Source organism: Rhinolophus sinicus, linkage group LG14, assembly GCF_036562045.2.
Source record: "Rhinolophus sinicus isolate RSC01 linkage group LG14, ASM3656204v1, whole genome shotgun sequence".
NCBI classification, from domain to species: Eukaryota; Metazoa; Chordata; class Mammalia; order Chiroptera; family Rhinolophidae; genus Rhinolophus; species Rhinolophus sinicus.
This window is the reverse complement of record NC_133763.1, coordinates 12,195,792-12,214,439: the sequence shown is the minus strand read 5'-3', so window position 1 is coordinate 12,214,439 and position 18,648 is coordinate 12,195,792. Positions and strand designations below refer to the sequence as shown.

General features: G+C 36.4%; 1 protein-coding gene across 1 annotated transcript in view; it reads left to right on the top strand.

Moving 5' to 3' along the window:
* Window positions 1-18,648, top strand: part of PREX2 (phosphatidylinositol-3,4,5-trisphosphate dependent Rac exchange factor 2) — a 232,990-nt gene that overhangs the window by 112,606 nt on the left and 101,736 nt on the right. The window contains exons 16-22 of the mRNA XM_019726246.2: window positions 1,466-1,608; window positions 1,750-1,842; window positions 3,570-3,718; window positions 7,837-7,922; window positions 12,330-12,466; window positions 14,554-14,671; window positions 16,693-16,877. Coding sequence (XP_019581805.2) covers window positions 1,466-1,608; window positions 1,750-1,842; window positions 3,570-3,718; window positions 7,837-7,922; window positions 12,330-12,466; window positions 14,554-14,671; window positions 16,693-16,877 — 911 coding nt within the window. The remainder of the gene's footprint in view (window positions 1-1,465; window positions 1,609-1,749; window positions 1,843-3,569; window positions 3,719-7,836; window positions 7,923-12,329; window positions 12,467-14,553; window positions 14,672-16,692; window positions 16,878-18,648) is intronic.

The window sequence follows — 18,648 nt, the reverse complement described above, 5'->3', positions numbered from 1 at the left end:
TTTTTGATGCCCCTTCGCACTCCTTTTAGACTGACTATTTCGTGCAGGAAAATAGTAACCAAACACCATGTGAGTTTTGGGAAACTGCTTAGGTCACGTAGACAAGACCTTACTCTATCACAGATATATTCTCATTTCTCATTTTGTCAGGTATAACTTGTGCTTCTTTTTAATTTGTGGTTGTTTCATTTGTTAACTCACATTGCCAGATGATTTTCCATCCAAAGGTCAATACATACGTATTAGATTGGTGCAAAAGTGATTGCGGTTTTTGCAGTTGTTTTTAACCTTTCAAGACGCAATTACTTTTGCACCAACCTAACACTTCTGGTCAGCAATTATTATTGGGAACTCTAAGAATACTGAGATAAACCACATTCGTTTTTGATTTCTAACACTATGTCAAGTTATTTATATTTATTCATTTTAGTTTTGTACAACATTATGAAGAAGGCTTTATGGCCTCCATTTCACCGGTGAGGAAACTAAAGTTCAAAGAGTTTAAGTAACTTTCCCAATGTTACACCCAGAATCAATCCCAGAACTGGAATTTAAATGTAGGTCTGTCTCATCATAAAGCCTTAACTTTCTACTGTGCCATGCGACTACTGCCTTCGATTTAGCTCCCTGGCTCAATGTATCAACCTGCCCCAACAAGTACTCTTCAAGGAACTGTGGAAAGATAAATGGAAATAGAGAAGATGTTGCTTTGAACACATTTTAACTGCTGTCAGGATCTCACTGAATAAAAATTCTTTCTACCAGTATTAAGCCTTGTTTTAAAAAGGGCTTATACATGTGAACCTTGTATCATTAGGACATGCTAAGAATCTTAGGGATTTGGGGGAAAATATTAATGTTAAGGGAAAAAACTGACCTTTGCAGAAATAAGTTTATTTGAAAATAATGCTTTTAAACAGAAAAGAACTAGGAATTAGTGGAAACTAAAATCGCATTTCACCCAGAAGACATAGTTCTAGTTTCAAGTGTCAGAACAAAATGACCACAATGGGAATTACTCACACATATAAAGACAACAGTTAACCCATTTGAATTTTCCCATAATTGTGCATGATATTAAAAACATACTTAAAATGTTTGCTACAAATAAAAGACACTGTAGGTTTTGTGTTGGATTGTATATTTTTTGATTCAATGTAATCTTTATTTAAATGCAGGTTTTAATCTGGGAAGTGAAAGACTTGGTTAAGTATAAAAAAGTTAATGAAAAAATACAATTCTATTAAAAATTCAGAATCCGTTATATAACAGTGATTTAAAAGAAACAGGGCTTGAAATTATGGAAAGAAATAGAAAAACATCAGGGATATTTATAACTAAGTACTATGAGTATAAAATTGAAATCATGGTACTGGTGTCAATTTACTGAGTGTCTATCAATATGGACAAAGAGTTTGATTTTTGGATTAACTGAAACAATTTGAGTCTCTCTTGGTTTCCATAGTCCTTGAAAAAAGCGAATTCAAAGATGAACCCCTACTTTTTCGTTTTTTTGCGGATGAGGAAATGGAAGGATCCAACATGAAACACCGACTTATGAAACATGATTTAAAAGTTGTGGAAAATGTTATAGCTAAATCATTACTGGTAAGTTCATTAGTATGTTCTGTAAGTCGTCTGGATTACATAAACATATTTGATAGTGATACATGTTATTGCATTCTGTTTTATTTGCAACCTTTTTTTTCCTTTTTGCTTTATTAATAATGTTAATATTTTGCTTTTCAGATTAAATCCAATGAAGGCAGCTATGGTTTTGGGTTAGAAGACAAAAATAAAGTTCCAATAATTAAGTTGGTAGAGAAGGGGTCTAATGCTGAGGTAATGTAAATTAAGATTTTTATTTAAATTTGTTGTCCATGACATATAAATATAAAAGTTCTAAACAAATTATAGTCAGCCTTTAAGTATCTTTATTGAAAATAATGTTTCTGAATAATCTTATTCTGAAGTTCTACCAAATACTCTTGGGATTTGTGACAGAGGGGCTGATGTCTGGGCATTCAGGTATAGTTGGGGAGGGGCAGGTAGTGGAGGTATCTCTGGCAGTGAACTTCTTGACCTCTCTAGGAGGCCAAATGGTTCATTCCATGTGCCAGGGACTTCTTTGTTTACTGAGCCTAGCCTGGAACCCTGTGGAGACTGTGTAGGGTGAGATTGTTTTATGTATGTCAGATAGTTTTTCCATCAGTTAATTCAAGGGCTGTGTCTTCTATTTTCTTTTCACTCTTGATTGTCATATAAATACAACTTCCATCCGTAAGCACATGGTTTGACTTGCTAATGCTAATTCATGTTCTCTCACCTCACCAGCCCTTTAAACAAAGAAATCTCCTGATCATTCATTCATTCATTAATTTATTCATTCAGAAATATTTATTTAGTACCTGTTATATGCTAGGCAGTGTTCTAGGCTCTGGGAACACAGCAAGGAACAAAGCAGACAAAATTCCTTGCCCTCATGGCACCTACTTTCTAGTGTTGCGTACCAGGTTTATGAGATTTTTAAGTATTCTCACCTTGCTGCCTGGCTTGTAAGATCGTTAATCCTCCAGCAAACTTCTCAATTTCTCAATATTTAAATCTTTAATAAAGAACATGAAAATGAAGGAAGCATGGCATTTACCTTCGAATCTATTTAAAGTCAGTAGCGAATGGTTGCCCATCCTCCTGTCTCCTCATGCCCAGGTCTCTGTCTTTTACTGAAAAAAAGGTTCATGCAGAACAAAGCTTTATGTATAGCACATAATGTCAAACCCAGTAACTCTGGTCAACTCATACTCTGTTAGAGGGCCTGGCCAACAAATGACTACTTTTAGTAAGCTTCTGTGCCAAAGAAATGTTTCTCGCAGTCATTTTCAGAGGATGTTCTTGGAGCATAGCTTCTTCTGATTGTGCCACTGATAAAATGTCTTCTCCCAGGTTTTCATCATTTATCTGGCAACCAAACGCAGCCTATAGTTTATAGGCAGTAGGGTTGGTTCAGAAGAGCGGCCAGATTGGCTGGAGAGATAATGTCCTCTTTGTTGTCTTTTCTGCATTTTGCAGTCTGTGCTTGTGGGAACTCTCTTCCTTGGAGTTCAGGTCATTCTTCTCTCCTGCCCTGGAGACACTTAAGCTCTGTTAGGCTAGCGATGCATATTTGGTTGTCATCTATGACTATATTGAAATTGAAACTCTGAGTTAATTGGACATAGATGGAAAACACAGTCAAAACAATTAACCTGGGTTTGACTATAGTTAAACGGATGAAATAAGAAAAAGAACTATAAAATAAAACAGGACAAAGGGTCAAAAAAGGAGTACAATGTCAAGTCATGGAGGGAGGGGGAGAAGTTCAGTAAAGATGGGTGATCCAATTTAAAACTAGGTCAGAGAGAATAACTATTATCTCGCCCACAGTTCGGCGTTGTGAAGTTGTATGAAAACATTGTAGATGTGTTAAGATGTCAAACTCTGTACGTTCTAGACCTTTTCAGATTCTAATTCTATGAGAAATAGATTCCTGATTAAAATATAATTTGAGTTTTTTGCTACTTCTCTCTTAGATGGCTGGCATGGAAGTTGGGAAAAAGATTTTTGCTATTAATGGTGACCTAGTTTTTATGAGACCTTTCAATGAAGTGGATTGCTTCCTGAAATCATGCTTAAACAGCAGAAAACCTCTCAGAGTTCTTGTGAGCACAAAGCCAAGGGAGTAAGTTGTATGATTTATGTGGGATTTAAAAAAAAAAAAAAAGAAAAATCTACATAGGTGAATAAAATGGAAAAGTTAAGCAAATGCCTAGAATTAATCATCTCATTGCGTGGAACATTTAAACCTCAGAAACATCACTAATACCGGCCATTAGATGATGGGAAAAACTACATCGCTTATGATGACAAAATGCTTGCTAGGTAGATTCAGCAGAAATAATACTTTCCTTTTGCTGCCCAAATTTTTTTTGGTCTGGGTTGGGCTGAGTTTGACAGTAAGTCATGAAAATTAATAGAACACTCGATAATAAAGAACTACATTCCTCCATATTCAGCTCTAAAAATTTCAATGGCTGTGAGTTGATTAGACATCATTTGTAATTAAACGCTCATGGGAGATGGGATTAAGAGTGGCCAAAGATGCTTTCATGCTTGTGTGTACTTAGTAATATGTCCATTCTTTTAAATAATATGTCAGTCTGTCTGTCTACCTATGATTAGAAAAAAAAACTCATGTTCATTATAGGAAATTTAGAATACAGATTTTTCTAAAGGAAGACATTTTTCTTATTACCATAGCATTCATAAATAATCAGTTATTCTTTTGAAATTTCACGTTGAATTTTCTAAGTACTGACATATCTATACTATCATCTATTTATAAAATGGGATCATGCTTCATGATCTTTTTTCTTTTTTTTTTTTTTTAATTAACAAGATATTATGGCTATATTTGGCAGACACTGGCTTTTCTTCTGCAAATCGTTGATGGCCTCGTGTTCCTCATCAGGTTTCCGTTGGTTTAAGCAATTAATCGAGATAATGCATTTCAAGTGCTTAGCATAGTGTATTAATGTGCTATGATCATATCAAAATACTGTTTACAATTTCATTTTATAATTTATCAGTGGTAATAAGCAACTTCATTTATTTTAAGATAAATAAAGGTATCACTTCATAAGAAAGGTTTATTTTAATGACTTATGAAAATATTCAAGTATGTATAGTATTCTTCTCTGCCTTAATATATACCAGCAGGGGAGCATACTATATACACCTAGAATTTACCTTCAGAGTTGAAGTTCAGTGTAATGGGCTACATTCAGCAGTGTTAAGTCATCAAGGTAGATGCTTTAGCTGCTACCAACAGCCCACCAAAGGGTCTGAAAGCATGAGTGTGACTCATTAATGTTAGTAATTGGGGAAGACTTTGAGCTAGAGAGCAGCAAATAAGCATCATGACGTCTTGACCTACTCCTCCCGCTTAATCTAACCCTATCTGGGATAAGGCTGACCTCACTGTCCACCTCTGGACACTCTGAGGACATTTAAAAGGAAAAGGACAGCCTGGAAAGGAATAAGGGAGTAGGACGCCAAAGCAATTATTAGTGAACATGAGGGCTCTCTCCCATGGTCCCTCACCCCAGAATTAACCCTGCAAATACTGGTCTACTGAGGAAAAAAATTCCAGCAGTTAGAGGACTTTGAAGTCATTGGCTCCAAAAGTAAATAGAAAGGGGCCAATCATCAGTCCTAGAATTGGTACCTAGATGAGCAGGGATGGACGCTTGGGTCTTTAATTTTTCCCTTGGTGTTGGTTGCACAGTATCTGGAACCCGATATTCCTGGACCAGGTTTAAGCCTGTCTTCCACCACTTGCTTGCTAATTGTGTTGCCTCAACACACTCATCCATTAAAAAAAGAAAAGAAAATGGGGAGGATAGGATTGCCTATGTCTCGGAGCTGCTAAGAGCATTAAATAAATCTAGGTTTGTAATGGACTTAGTGACACGTTCAGCACATAATGTGTACTCTCATGATGCTTCACTGTTCTCTCATTTCATTTTTTTTCCAATTGCTTCTTTATTACATCAAGAGCCTATTTTACCTTGTATTTCAAAACAGTTTTGGGGATGGGGTATTCATTTTTCCCTTTTTGTTTGAATCCGTTTGAAATTTATAACCTTTCCTTTCTGTCCTCATTTTAACGTATGATTCCTATAAATCACTCTCTCACATTTTCTTACAATAGTTACTTATAATTTATGTAGTAGTCTGTTTGGGGTAAAAAAGAAAAAAACATGAGTGATAAATACTACACGGATGTTTTCTTTTGCATCTAGCTGTATTTTATACTTGATAACATCAAGGGATTTTTCAGAAGGCTTTGCTTTGTAACAGATGATTTAGTGCACTTACTTTCTACAGGAAATAGAACATTCCTTTCGAATATATTTAATTCTTCCTTTAATAGTGTTCCCATTGGAGAAACGTGTTTTCCAAAGATCATTTTATGAAGAAAGTCTCCAAATTATGACCAAATGCATCTCATAGTTTTTTGTACAAATTTTGTTAAGAAAATTATAATAATCTTTTTGAAGATTAGTGTACGGTCCACCTTCCATGGCAATATTAGAAGGATAGAAGACATTACGTAGAAAGGGTTGAGAAGCCACTATGAATTGTTTACAATCCTAAATAATGATAATTGACAATGGCTTGAAAGCTCTAAGTCATTTTGGCAAAAGTGAACTTGCATTCAAAATACGTAGAAGCTATGAGATACCTCTATTTTTTGTTTAATGCTCAGAAAATGTATTTATTCCCTTTTCCTTAGTCAGCTATTGTCCATTTTCACTTGTATCTTTGATAGACACTTAGTAACACGGTGCTACTCAGAGAAAGCAGATATAACTTTATACACCCAAATTATTTAATTAGGATAAAGAATGAATTCGTTCTGTGACCTCCATCCCCCCAATGTGCAGATCGCTTCGTAGGGTGTAACCTAATTTTTGATAATATAATACTTTCAAGGGTCCCTGGAACAGACCACATGCATTTCTATCACCCAATGCCTGAAGGCCTGCCTAGGTTATATTTTAAATGGCAGCGGCAGCCTCTGCCTTAGTTCTACATGCAGTATGTGGCTTTCTCAAGCGTTCTCTAGGCACAGTGTTGCTCAAACTGCTCCAACAGCTCTTTCAGAAACTGCCAATCAGCACAGCTATCCCCAACTTCAGACCCTGTCTAATGTGCCCTTGAAGAGCTGCCACATTTATTTCATGGTGAATTCATCAGCTTGTGGAAAACACTTTTGTTTCTGGAGCCTCAAGGGCTAGCCATCAAAATTTATTGCTTTGTGTTCATTTGACTTTACTCTCTACTGCAATTTATTATACTCTTTTTTATTGTTCTGATGTTCCGTCTGATCTCCTGGTCTCCACTTTTCATCATCGCTATCTGATTTCTGGCTTCCTTCTCTGGAGTAGCTCATTTATTAGTGCCAAATTGAACATCCCTCCCTGGTGTATGACGGCTCGCTCAAGTTCTCCATCCCTTCATCTTCTTTTCCATGTGGATTCAGTGAAAATATATATTTTTTTTATTTATTCAGGTCTACCTTTTGATATATTATTCTTTTAAAATTCCACTGAATAAATGCTAAAGTTAATCATACTCTTCAATTACTTTGATGCAGTGTTTGACGCATCTGTTCTTTATAATGAGCTCTGTGTTGTGTTCTTTGATGAAGCTCCCAACAGGTAGAAATATATGTACTCTGTGTTTCTTTCATATTAATTTTAACAAAGAAAGTTCATAGTGCCCTGATGACTTCTTTGTCCCAGTAAACTAAAGAGAGAAGCTTCGTTTTGTTAAATACATACCTAGTTGATAGCACAATGCAGGGTAATTTATCGAAGGTATCTCTTTTAATCACCACCTACACCCTGCAAAGTCAGTTTGACCATCACATCTTTCTGGACACTCAGGCTCAGAGGAATTAAGGAGCTCATCCAAATAATCTAACTATCAAATGACTAACTGAGGATTCAGAGCTAGGTTTGTCTGAGCCCACAGCCTGTTCCTGGTTCAGGATATACTATCCAATCCCTAAGTTCAAGTAAAGAACTCTGGATTGCCTGCCTGCTACATTCCTCTATGAGGGCACACGCCAGGATGTCTCCTTCAAGGGTTTCTAGCCCAGTGTCTTTCACATGGTAGATCCTCAATACAAATTTGTTGAAAGGAGGAATAAAGATGTAGACAGCCTATTGCTTTAACCAATTGTGGTGTTTAAAAATTAGTCATACTACCTTATTTTCTGATTGATTTTAGGACAGTGAAAATCCCAGATTCAGCTGAGGGACTTGGATTCCAGATCCGAGGATATGGCCCATCGATCGTGCATGCGGTAGGAAGAGGTGAGAAATTCAGTCTGTGTGGGAAACAGCTTTCCAGCATATTCTGATATTCTTTGCTGAGCGAGAAGATGTTTAAAATGCATAATCGTGTTGTTATGAATTTTCTCCATCACTTTTTCACTGTATTAGCTCATTGGTAGTACATTCTTAAAATCTTTTAAAATTCTTGAAAATTGGAAGGCATATGTATCATTGTTAAAAATTTGTAAGCAGATGATGCCTTCCCAAATCACTCTTCTGCATGCTTCAGTTAAGCCAAAGGATATAACAATTTTAAGGTCATCTATTTGTATTTTTCTTTGATGGCAAATAATTTTATTTTTGTCAGTAATTCAAAGATGTAGTTTTAAGGTTTAAGAATGATCTGTATGATTTACTGCGTATTGCTGCATGGTTACTTCAAGTATTCCTATAAACCATGTATTTTATAAAAATACAACACATTTTACATTAAATAATTTCAATGACTAAAAACTTATGTTTGTATTTTATTCTTGTTCTTTTATGGGCAAATCAGCAACTGATGTCTCTTATTATCTATCATATGTATTTTTAAATTTTATATTAACAATCATAACGATTTAAGGGAATAACTGTACATCCCACTTTGCCAAACATAGTAAATAACTTGGTACTATAGCAAGAAGTGTCACTATAAGCCTAAGAGGATTTGTGCTTATTTTATCAAGAAGCATACGTGCTTTACTTACTAAGATATAAAGCATTTTAATGTGATCACACAAACATTAGACGGGGAGATCTTGAGAAGGCATTGCTATCAGAATCAAATTGATCAAGAACGCACTTGCTAGACCTTCATTAGATTATAAAGCTGCCTTCATTCGTATGCATATGATAAAAATGAATCTTGTTTCAAAAACTTGTCTTTTCATTTAGATTTTTAACACATAGATTAGTCAACGTTTAAAAACTTTCCAACAACTCATTAATATTATAAAACTGAAGGGGGATATATTTCATACTGCAATGGGATATTTGATACATCAAATATCTTCATTTTTCCTAGAGCAAAAAGGAGTAAGTCACATTATTAGTACTATCAAAATGAGTACTGAAAACCTGATTGAATCAAGTTGTACTTCTTTTCCTATTATAATATTATTTAAAGAGCAAGGTTCCGTCTTTGTAACTTAGGCTAGGCGCAAATCTGGTCACTATGCTGTTTGCTTCTGAAGCGCAGAAGTCAGAAACACTCATGTGCGTTTCCTTTCAGATGTATAGTATTAAATGAAAAGATATTATTCTGTGGTTTGTTTTTGCACTATAATTTTGCCATGAAAAAAAAAAAGAAACTTCTTTTCCGTTTTTGTTCTTCAGCCCTTCTATGGCCACACGCTACAGTGAGTCAATAACTGGAATTTCACCTTTGGAACCTAAAATTCCAATCTGCCAATTTCTGACTACAATCTTTTATTTTGGTTTCTTATCACTTTGATATGCTTAAGTTGTTTTTCAATTCCCTTGGAACCGCCATTCTTTGGACCCTTCTCTTTTCTTCCTGGTCAGTTACACCCCTCAAGACTCCACTTCCTTCCTTAGCTAGATTTATCCTCATGGTGGGCCACTTCAGTTACTCTTGCCAGCATCATGAAGATCCTCTCATCCTTTCCCCTCGGGTGCATCCAAGCCACCTCATTTCAGGGGCATTCAGGCCAGATCAACCTAAGCACCTTCTTTGTTCTTTCTCCTGAGTAGCTAGAAAAAAATAATCATGGGTATGGAATTCGTGTCATCCCACGTTTTTACTGGACCCGTATTACTACTCAGCAATCATATTATGTATCTCTGTTTAGCTCCCTCTTTTTGTTCTTAGAATGGCCTCCTATCTCCCAAGATGAGTTTCCTTTTTTATCTCACAGACAAATTCCGGCTACCAGGTAGGAAGCCCTCAGCGCCCCACACCCTTTTCTGCACACACGTTGCTGGCTCTGTCACCATCACCAACTTTCCTCCATCCTAAAGGGAAAAGCCTTCTATTTTCTTTTCTGGAGTTCAAAGCTATTTTCTACAAATATTCTGGATCCCATCCATTCAGATACCTCCTCTGGAGTATTGCACTATCAGATATCCCCCTTGTAGAATTTTCAGCCTTTTCCCTTAGTGGATTATAGGTTATAAACATGTTCAATTCTTTCCCATTAAAATCAACAAAGAAACAAAACCATCTTAAACTAGAACAGCAAGCACAAAACCTCTCCTTCTTCCTTGTTTTCCCCTCAGATCCTTGCCACTCATAAAAGTGTGGTCCCCAGACCTACCCCATCAGTGCCACTTGGGAACTGGTTCTGCAGAATCTCAGGCCCCACCCAGGAAATACTGAGTCAGAGTCTATATTTTAATGAGATCCCCACGTGATGTGTTTGGATGGCAATGACTGAGCAGCTCAGCTCCAGGATGACGCTCTAATAACTTTTATTTTTGTCATAGCCAAACTTCCTGAAATGCTGGCCTGTGGTTTGGCCCGCTCTTCCTCACTTCCTGTTTGAATTTTAGCCCAATGCTCTAAGACATCCCTTCCCCCCTTCCCACCTTCCCCCCAGAGCCCCAGAATCTGTCTTGTAAGCGTTATCCTGGATTTAACTGGGAGATACACTGGATACTGATAATCCTTGTCCTAACTGAGCTTTCTCTGGCATTTGTTTAAACTGACCACGCCCATGGCTTAAACCATTCATCTCTTGATTTCTGAGATGGCACTTTTCAGACTTTTTTCCAACCCCTCCTCCGCCAGCTCTTTTCATCTGTTGACCAAATTTTAACTGTTGATACTCCCTGCCCTTCTCTGCGTTCTTGCTCTCCATAGGCAACCTTGTTGATCCTCTTTGCTGGGGATTTTGGAATCTCTATCTCCAGCCCAGATCTCTTTCCTGAGTTCTATAGCCTCGAACAAATTGTTCATGAAACACATACACCTGACTGTCCCTTTGGCACCTTAAAACTCAGTATTATCGCCCAATGGAACTTTTCATCCATTCTTGGAAGCTGCTTTACCGTCTGTCTTCTCTCTTTATTTAAATGACTCCAGAAACTCAGCCACTGAGTCTAAAGGCAAGAGAGGGATCCTGTAGCCTCTACATAAACGCCACCATCAAACATCAAATACTTGCTCGTTTTCCCCTTTATAACTAATGCTATCTTAGTTCTAGCCTAGAAAATTGCAGTAGGTGCTGTGATTTTTATTTCTTGGCTTAAACTACAATGATCCAACCTCTCTTTGGGGGGAATCATGTCACTTCTCTGGTTAAAAGTCTTAAATGTTTTTCCTCTTCCATATAGTAAGGTTCAGACTCTTGGGACTTCCCACGAAGCACGTAAGGTCTTCAAATCCCAGCTGTGCTCTGCTGTCAAGTATTTCCTTCACCCACTCCCATTCTAAGCTCGCACCAATGGCTTATATGTTCCCAAATGTGCAGGTTAATTTCCTGAGTCTGGGTTATGCAAGCTTTCTTTCTGTTGGGAATGTCCCTCTCTCCACCAAGATCTAGTTCAATACAGGAAAACCACTTAATATTCCTGGGAGTGAATTTTAGTGAGAAGAAAATATACCTACTCTTCTTGAGTATAAGTTATGTTCTTTAAAAAGTTTCATGACTCCTTCATGGGAGAAATTGCTTATAAAGCAAGGCTCTTCTAGCATCCTTATGATAAGCTTTATAGTAATTTATGTTAATTATATTCATTGTATTAATGGTACTTTGTAAATGTTGATTTGCTCAGAATATCAAATAATAGTGGTTGGGAGGTTCTGAAAATCTTAATTCACAGGTTAGGATATGCCACTTCCATATTTAAGTTTATATGTATGCAAATAAATGGATAGTTGATATTATCTGATTAATTTTATTCTTCACCAATTCTCTGGTTCCTGACCCTTTGTACATATCCTGAACTCTTATTTTTCTTAGCAAATCCAGTCTACTTGTAGTTGCTAATTGACTTGATTTTTGTTTTAAGAATTTAATTATTGGCATTTTAAGAAATGGAAGTAAATACTGTTTTAATTTTTAGATATTTTTTAAACTAAAGAACGATAATTAAGGCATATGTTTCTGGCTTTTTCGTTTTGCCATTACACGTGCATATTTAGAAAATGAGATTGAGCAGACATTTGAAAGGGCACATAATCAATTAGCATTGTAAAAGTTACTTTGTAGTATCCCTTTAAACTAATTCTTAGGGAGGTGAGAAGATATTCTGTTAATCGCAGTTTGAAAGGCCTGTTAAAAATTTTGAGAGGGTATTGCTCTCAGATCCAAATCTATCAAAAACACAGTGCTACCTAAGTCTTTCTATATGAAAAGTTGCTTTTCTTATTGCATATGTGATACAACTTTACATATTATTTCAAAAATTAGTTTTTGGCAATTTTCTCCTTTGCCTTTCAAGGAACTGTGGCTGCAGCGGCCGGTCTCCACCCCGGACAGTGTATTATCAAAGTAAATGGGATCAATGTCAGCAAAGAGACACATGCCAGTGTTATTGCACATGTCACAGCCTGCCGGAAATACAGGAGACCAATGAAGGTAAGCCACCTCTCAGCTTATCCAGATCAAACGGTGTGCTTGCATAGAAACCCCAGGGGATAAGATAGGATCCCACCGCAGATGTCCATGGTTTCTACTTCCAGGTTCACATGTATGCACAGCATTGTAAATCTCATCACGATTGCTTTGTCTGCATAATTAGTGTAACTGATTATGCTTAAATGGTTACATTTGATTGTTGCAGTATTATCATCTGTTTAAAAAGTGCTCTGGGGTATTTTCATTTTTATTGTGATATAAGTTTTCAAAGAACTAACTGTTTATCAAATTTTCTTGACCCTCGTGATTGCGTTAGAATATATAATGGTCATCCTGTCTGTGTATATGCATTATAAATGCTTACAATGTTTATTATTAGAATTTTTTAATAGTTATTTTATAGGGTCTGTGATTGATATTTAGATATATTTATTTAGGTTATTGAACTTAGCCCTGAAAGGGAAATACCAAAATGTGTTTGTCATTTAAAATTTTAAGCACTGTCCTCGGATCCAAATTTCAAAGTGCCATAGAAAAATAAAATGACAATCCTAATTTATAAGCAAAACTTAATTATCTCATGAGGGACAATTGAGTATTGAACTATAGGAGAAAATTCTCTCAATCAACTAAATGCAAAAAAGACTTTAAATGCAAAAGAGTTTAAAGGAAAGGCTTTGTATTTTTTCTGTCATGCACAGTGAAAGACTTTCTTCTGGATTTGAGAATATGGCTTTGTGTCCAAACCAGAAAGATGAATGGCTGTTTTCTCATAGGCCAGGACTGATACCCTGCAAAATACCAAACCTACAAGAAATAGCTCATCAATTTTGCTTACTCATAAGGTCAAACTAGAATAGCAAATTAGAATTCACACACACACACACGCATGGGTTATTCTTGTTGATAGTAAGTAGTTTAATAAATATTTATTGAACTGTGTTATTGAATGAATTTTTAAAAAGGACACTTCTGAAATTGTCATAGCTTTCCCCTCCTATCAGAATTTTAATAAGTAACCAAATGGATTTGCATTTTATTCCTTTTCATTTTCCCTACCTGCCTTCTTGGAGAGGTGTTCGTCAGTAAAATTATTAAGAAAAACAATAAATGGATTTTCCTTTCTGCATGGTGTCTGGATTTCAAGAGGGGATATTACAAGTGATCAACTCTCTATTTACATCCTGCTGGCTAATATCCCTTTGGGAAATTCAGATCACATGACCAAGCCCAGGGTCAGTTTTGAAAGGAACTACATAAAAGTATGGATACAGGGAGAAGTGGTTCATTGGAGGCAAAACAGGTTACCAAGATGTATGTGAATGAGGAAATGGTAGCTAGCATTTTAATGATGTGTAGCAATATAATAATTAAACACAACGGAGAAGTTAATAATACAAGAGAAAAATGAAAATACAAATTATATCACACTTCAGTGGTGCAACTCAATTTATCATCTTACGGAGGAAAAGTATAAAAGTAATGCAATCGTGAACGCATTTACTTAGTAGCCATTTCATCTCTCATTTATCCGAATAAGACTGGAACTGCTCTTTCAATTAAAATATAGGGTGATTTATGACATGGAAAGATTAAAAGGTAGTTACATCACTTGGGAACCCAGTGAGATGGAAGATGTTCATCCAATTTTTTTATTGATTTGATTCAAAAAATGCATTAAGTGTATTAAAATATCAGTGACTCTTAGGAGAGCATTTAAATTGCACAATTATAGATGATTGTTTCTTTGGAAAACTGTCCATCTAACATTCACTTATTTAAATACATAATTCATTTAAAATATGCATGAGTCAATTAAGTAAGACATTTGGGAAATCCATCTTATTTAAGAACAACTCTTTGGGAGATAAAATTTCAAGCTTCATAAAGTCAGTTGTTAAACAAGACAGTTGCCATTGACTTTCTGATGTCGATTTTCTTTCTGTTTCAAATTTTATTATTTTTAAACCAACTAGAAGGATAAATGAGATGGTCCATTCTCCTTCCGAAGCAGGCTTATGAAATGGACATGCATTTTAGCAAACCCTAATGCCTCTGAGGTTCTTTTTTCCCTTCCTCATTTCCAGCAAGATTCCATCCAATGGGTTTATAATAGCATTGAGAGCGCACAAGAAGACCTTCAAAAGTCGAACTCCAAACCCCCTGGAGATGATGCAGGGGACGCTTTTGACTGCAAAGTAGAAGGTGGGCTCCTTCTTTTTCTCCTCATTTGTTTATAGTATTCTTTTCAATGTACCTGTGCCTTGTCCCAATTATTGAACATCTTATATATTCAAGCCACTTTCTTCACTCAGCGTCACCCACAGATGTCATGACAAATGTAGAACACTAGCTAATAACTAACGTAATAGCTACCGCACATTGTTAGTCACCCTATTAAGTATTTTGCATAGATTACGTCATAAAGTCATCAAAAAAGAAACTCTCATAAACATGTGATTCTTATCATCCTCATTTTATGGGGGAAGAGACTGAGCCCTGTGTAGGGTAAGGGAGTTGCCCACGCGAGTGAGTGGTAGAATGAGGCTTGAAACCCAAGTTATAAAGTGCTTCCTTGTTTTGAGTTTAGTTGTAGTGTAGACCTTCCTACAACAGTGTGGTCTTACAGCAGCAGCGGCAGCACCCCCTGGACCGAGACAGAGATGCAGAACCTCAGCCCCACCCCAGATCTGCTGAGCCAGAATCTCCCTTTTAACAAGATCTGATCTGTAGCACAGTAATATTTGAGAAGCCATAGTTTAGAAGGTCTATAGTTTCTTTGAAAATCCTTTCTTGATTCAAGTATTCTCACATCGAAAGTAATGAAAGAGGCAAACGAATAATGTGAAATGAGAAAGAGAGAGAGGGCTTTTGATAAGAACGCCGATGATTTTGTTTTCTCAGTGAGGCAAATCAGGAGATGGCGGTAGTCAGTGGCTTCTTTGCCAAGGGTGAAGGGACTGAGGCAATTACATTTATGCTTGCATTTGACAAATGTCTTGAATTATGGTTTCAGAACTTTTTCACAGAAGTCCCTGAATCCTCGCTTCCATTTTCCTGGTATTTTTCCACTCATATATTTGGTGGATGTCTCTGTACATTTTTATTGTAGTTTTGGGTTCTTCCAATACAGGACAGCTGGAAAATTCCCTCCACACACTGCTCATAGGGCGTACTTAGGAAAAGCTGATTTTCCTCCAATCTTGGAAGGCCACTTGGTAGGATCCGCTCAGTCCTGGGACAGTAGTAGAAATATTCAACCTCCCTGGAGCAGCAAGCTTGTTAGGATAAATCAACTCTCTTATTTATTTAAACCAGGATGAGTCTCAGGACCTCATCCCGAGGCATTTATCTCTTAGGCAGAGTTAGTTTTTGCTAATTGTTGTTGGTGCCACAATGAAAGGTGGCGTGGGTTGATGGGATGCTCTGGAAATGGATTTCTAGCAATTCTGGGACTTAATTATTTTAAGGTAAGCCATCATTCTGCTTCTGCCTATTTTGTATTTGCTGTTTCTGCTGTTCTAGGACTTTTTAAAAAATTAACTAATATTCTATTTTTGCTTATTTGATATTTACTGTTAGATTTCTCCACAGTTTCTTCCTAAGATTGTAGTGTTTTTTTTGTTGTTGTTTGTTTGTTTTTGTTTTTAATACCAGTAGACCAAAACTTATAAGAAGACATTTCAGATGGGAATGTTATTATAGTGAATGGTGACAAATTTTCTCAATGAGCTTTCTCCGGAAGATGCTGTTTGGGAAAATTCAGGCACCCTTTCTGTTGAAAAAAGGATTACTGCATCTCCTTTCTGCTTCTTCAATACAGCTTCATGTATTTATTCTCCTTAAAGAAAATACCCATCCAATGTTTAAGACTGTTTTAAGAATGCTGACTGTAATTCATGCATGCTTTTAATGAGAAAATATAAAATTGTATGTATGATGTTTATATTGGTATAAATAGGCGTACATATGGCCCATAGATCTAAGTGAATGTGCAAAGATAAGACCAGTCATGTTAGAGTGGTGAGATTTGTATCACTCAAGCATGATTTTTAAAATGTTCTTATTTTTAAAACATGTGAACAAGGATAAATGCTTTACTTAGCACCTCCGATGTAGCCATCCTTTAAAGAACTGTTTAAAAATCATTCAAAGACATTCAAAGTATTTGAAAAGACTAACAGACCCTACATGTTTCTGCTGCCTGAAAATTGCGTCCATTCCAGAGGTAATCGACAAGTTCAACACCATGGCTATCATCGACGGAAAGAAGGAGCATGTGAGTCTGACAGTGGATAACGTCCACCTGGAATACGGGGTCGTATATGAGTATGACAGCACAGCTGGGATAAAGTGCAACGTGGTCGAGAAGATGATCGAGCCCAAAGGTTTCTTCAGCCTCACTGCCAAGGTCTGAATGACCCTGGGAAATAAACTGAACCCCTCCCTATCCCCCACCTTAAAAAATGTCAGCAGCCGTGTATGTTTCAGCTGTCAGCCCGTTCAACTCCTTTTCGGTTTCTTTTTTTCTCCCATTACTCAGTATGTGTACAGTCTTCCTTTTTATTGATCTCTTTTGGGGCACAGTGTTACGTTCGATGGGACTCGAGCCCAGGCGAGTGTTAATTGATTTGGCAGAGTCTTCTCTGCATTTAGTTAAGTTCTCTATGTTTGTTAATTTCATATCATGTGTACATTTCAGATGGTTTTCACGACAGGCAGTGCTTTTTTCTACTGTACATAATCCTCTGAAGAGTATTTGAAGTCATGAAATACTTTATGAGAAATTTCAAATTCTGCAAGTCTGAAGTTTATGTCATAAAATTTCACGAACCTTAGAGATCATTTGTGAATAGATCCTCAGACATTTATATAATTCTTAGTCTTCAGACTAAAGCAAGGCAGGGAGGGAGGCAGCGAGTCTTCAACCAAATGGCTAAACCAGGTAGGGAAATCGATCAAACCCCCATGGGACCCTCCACAGGTCAGAATGGTAGTGTTTTGTCAGCTTTCATATCACCCTGTGAACCCTCAGGTATTACAAGTAAGAAATATGACATATAGATTTGCTACCTTTATTTTTTCATCTCAATTTTTGTTTCAAATATGTGTCGTTGAGATGGACTGAGCATTTATACCCTGTACTTTTAAAAATTCTAGTGAGAGAAAATAATATAGAAATATAAAAAATTATTACTTTATGTTTTTGTTTTATGGTCTGAAAGTCAACTTAAAAAAAAAATCCCACCATTCTGATGACATTGTACCATTACAGATACATGGTGGGAAAGAGTTTGTGACCAAGTTATTGTAATTATTTGGCCTTGTTTTCTAGCTGTTTCAAATTTGAAAAATCACATGGGTTATTTTGTACCTGACAACTGTATAAATTAGTATTCCAAGTATTTCCATTTCACACACGAAGAAAAGAAAGTCAAAGAAATTAAGAAATTTAACCAAGATCACACTGCTAATGATAAAGGGAGCTCTAATTTCAAGACTAGTGATTAAATAAAGGACTCACATTTCATATTCTGCAAGACAAGGAAATGGAGGTAGTGAGGGAACTCAGATAAACATAGCACCTATACATTGCTCACAAAATATTATTAATATAAAAATGTCATGTAAAGATGTAAATCAGTCGTTGTGATCTTAGAACAGTCATAAATGCTACATATAAATGACGGATAAATAATTTTCAATTCACTGGTAATTCTCATAACACAAAAAGAAAATTTAACCAAATTCCTACAGGGGTGTGTAGATATGCTCTATGCTCAGTGTGCATTTGGTCCACATTTTACGTGTGACTATCTCTGATATCTGCTTATAGTATTAAACCCTGAGAAGTGATGTGAACCAGGGTGCACACACACACACACACACACACACACACACAGCCTTACAATTGATTAAAATAGCCAAAAGGATTTACTAATTGAATGCACCATAGGATGCTTTTGTCTGATGCTTTCATCAGAGCTCACACGCTGCAAGTAATATTGATTGTTACTTTAGCAAGAGAACTCCTTTATTCATTCCTTCAACAAACATTTGTTAAATGCACTCTCTGTACTGGACTCTCAGTAGCAAGTAAGGAAGCTATTCTATTGGCTTCCCTTAGTTTTTGTTCTATCAAATGGACACACACACAAAAATGTTCTGAGTAACTCTGACTA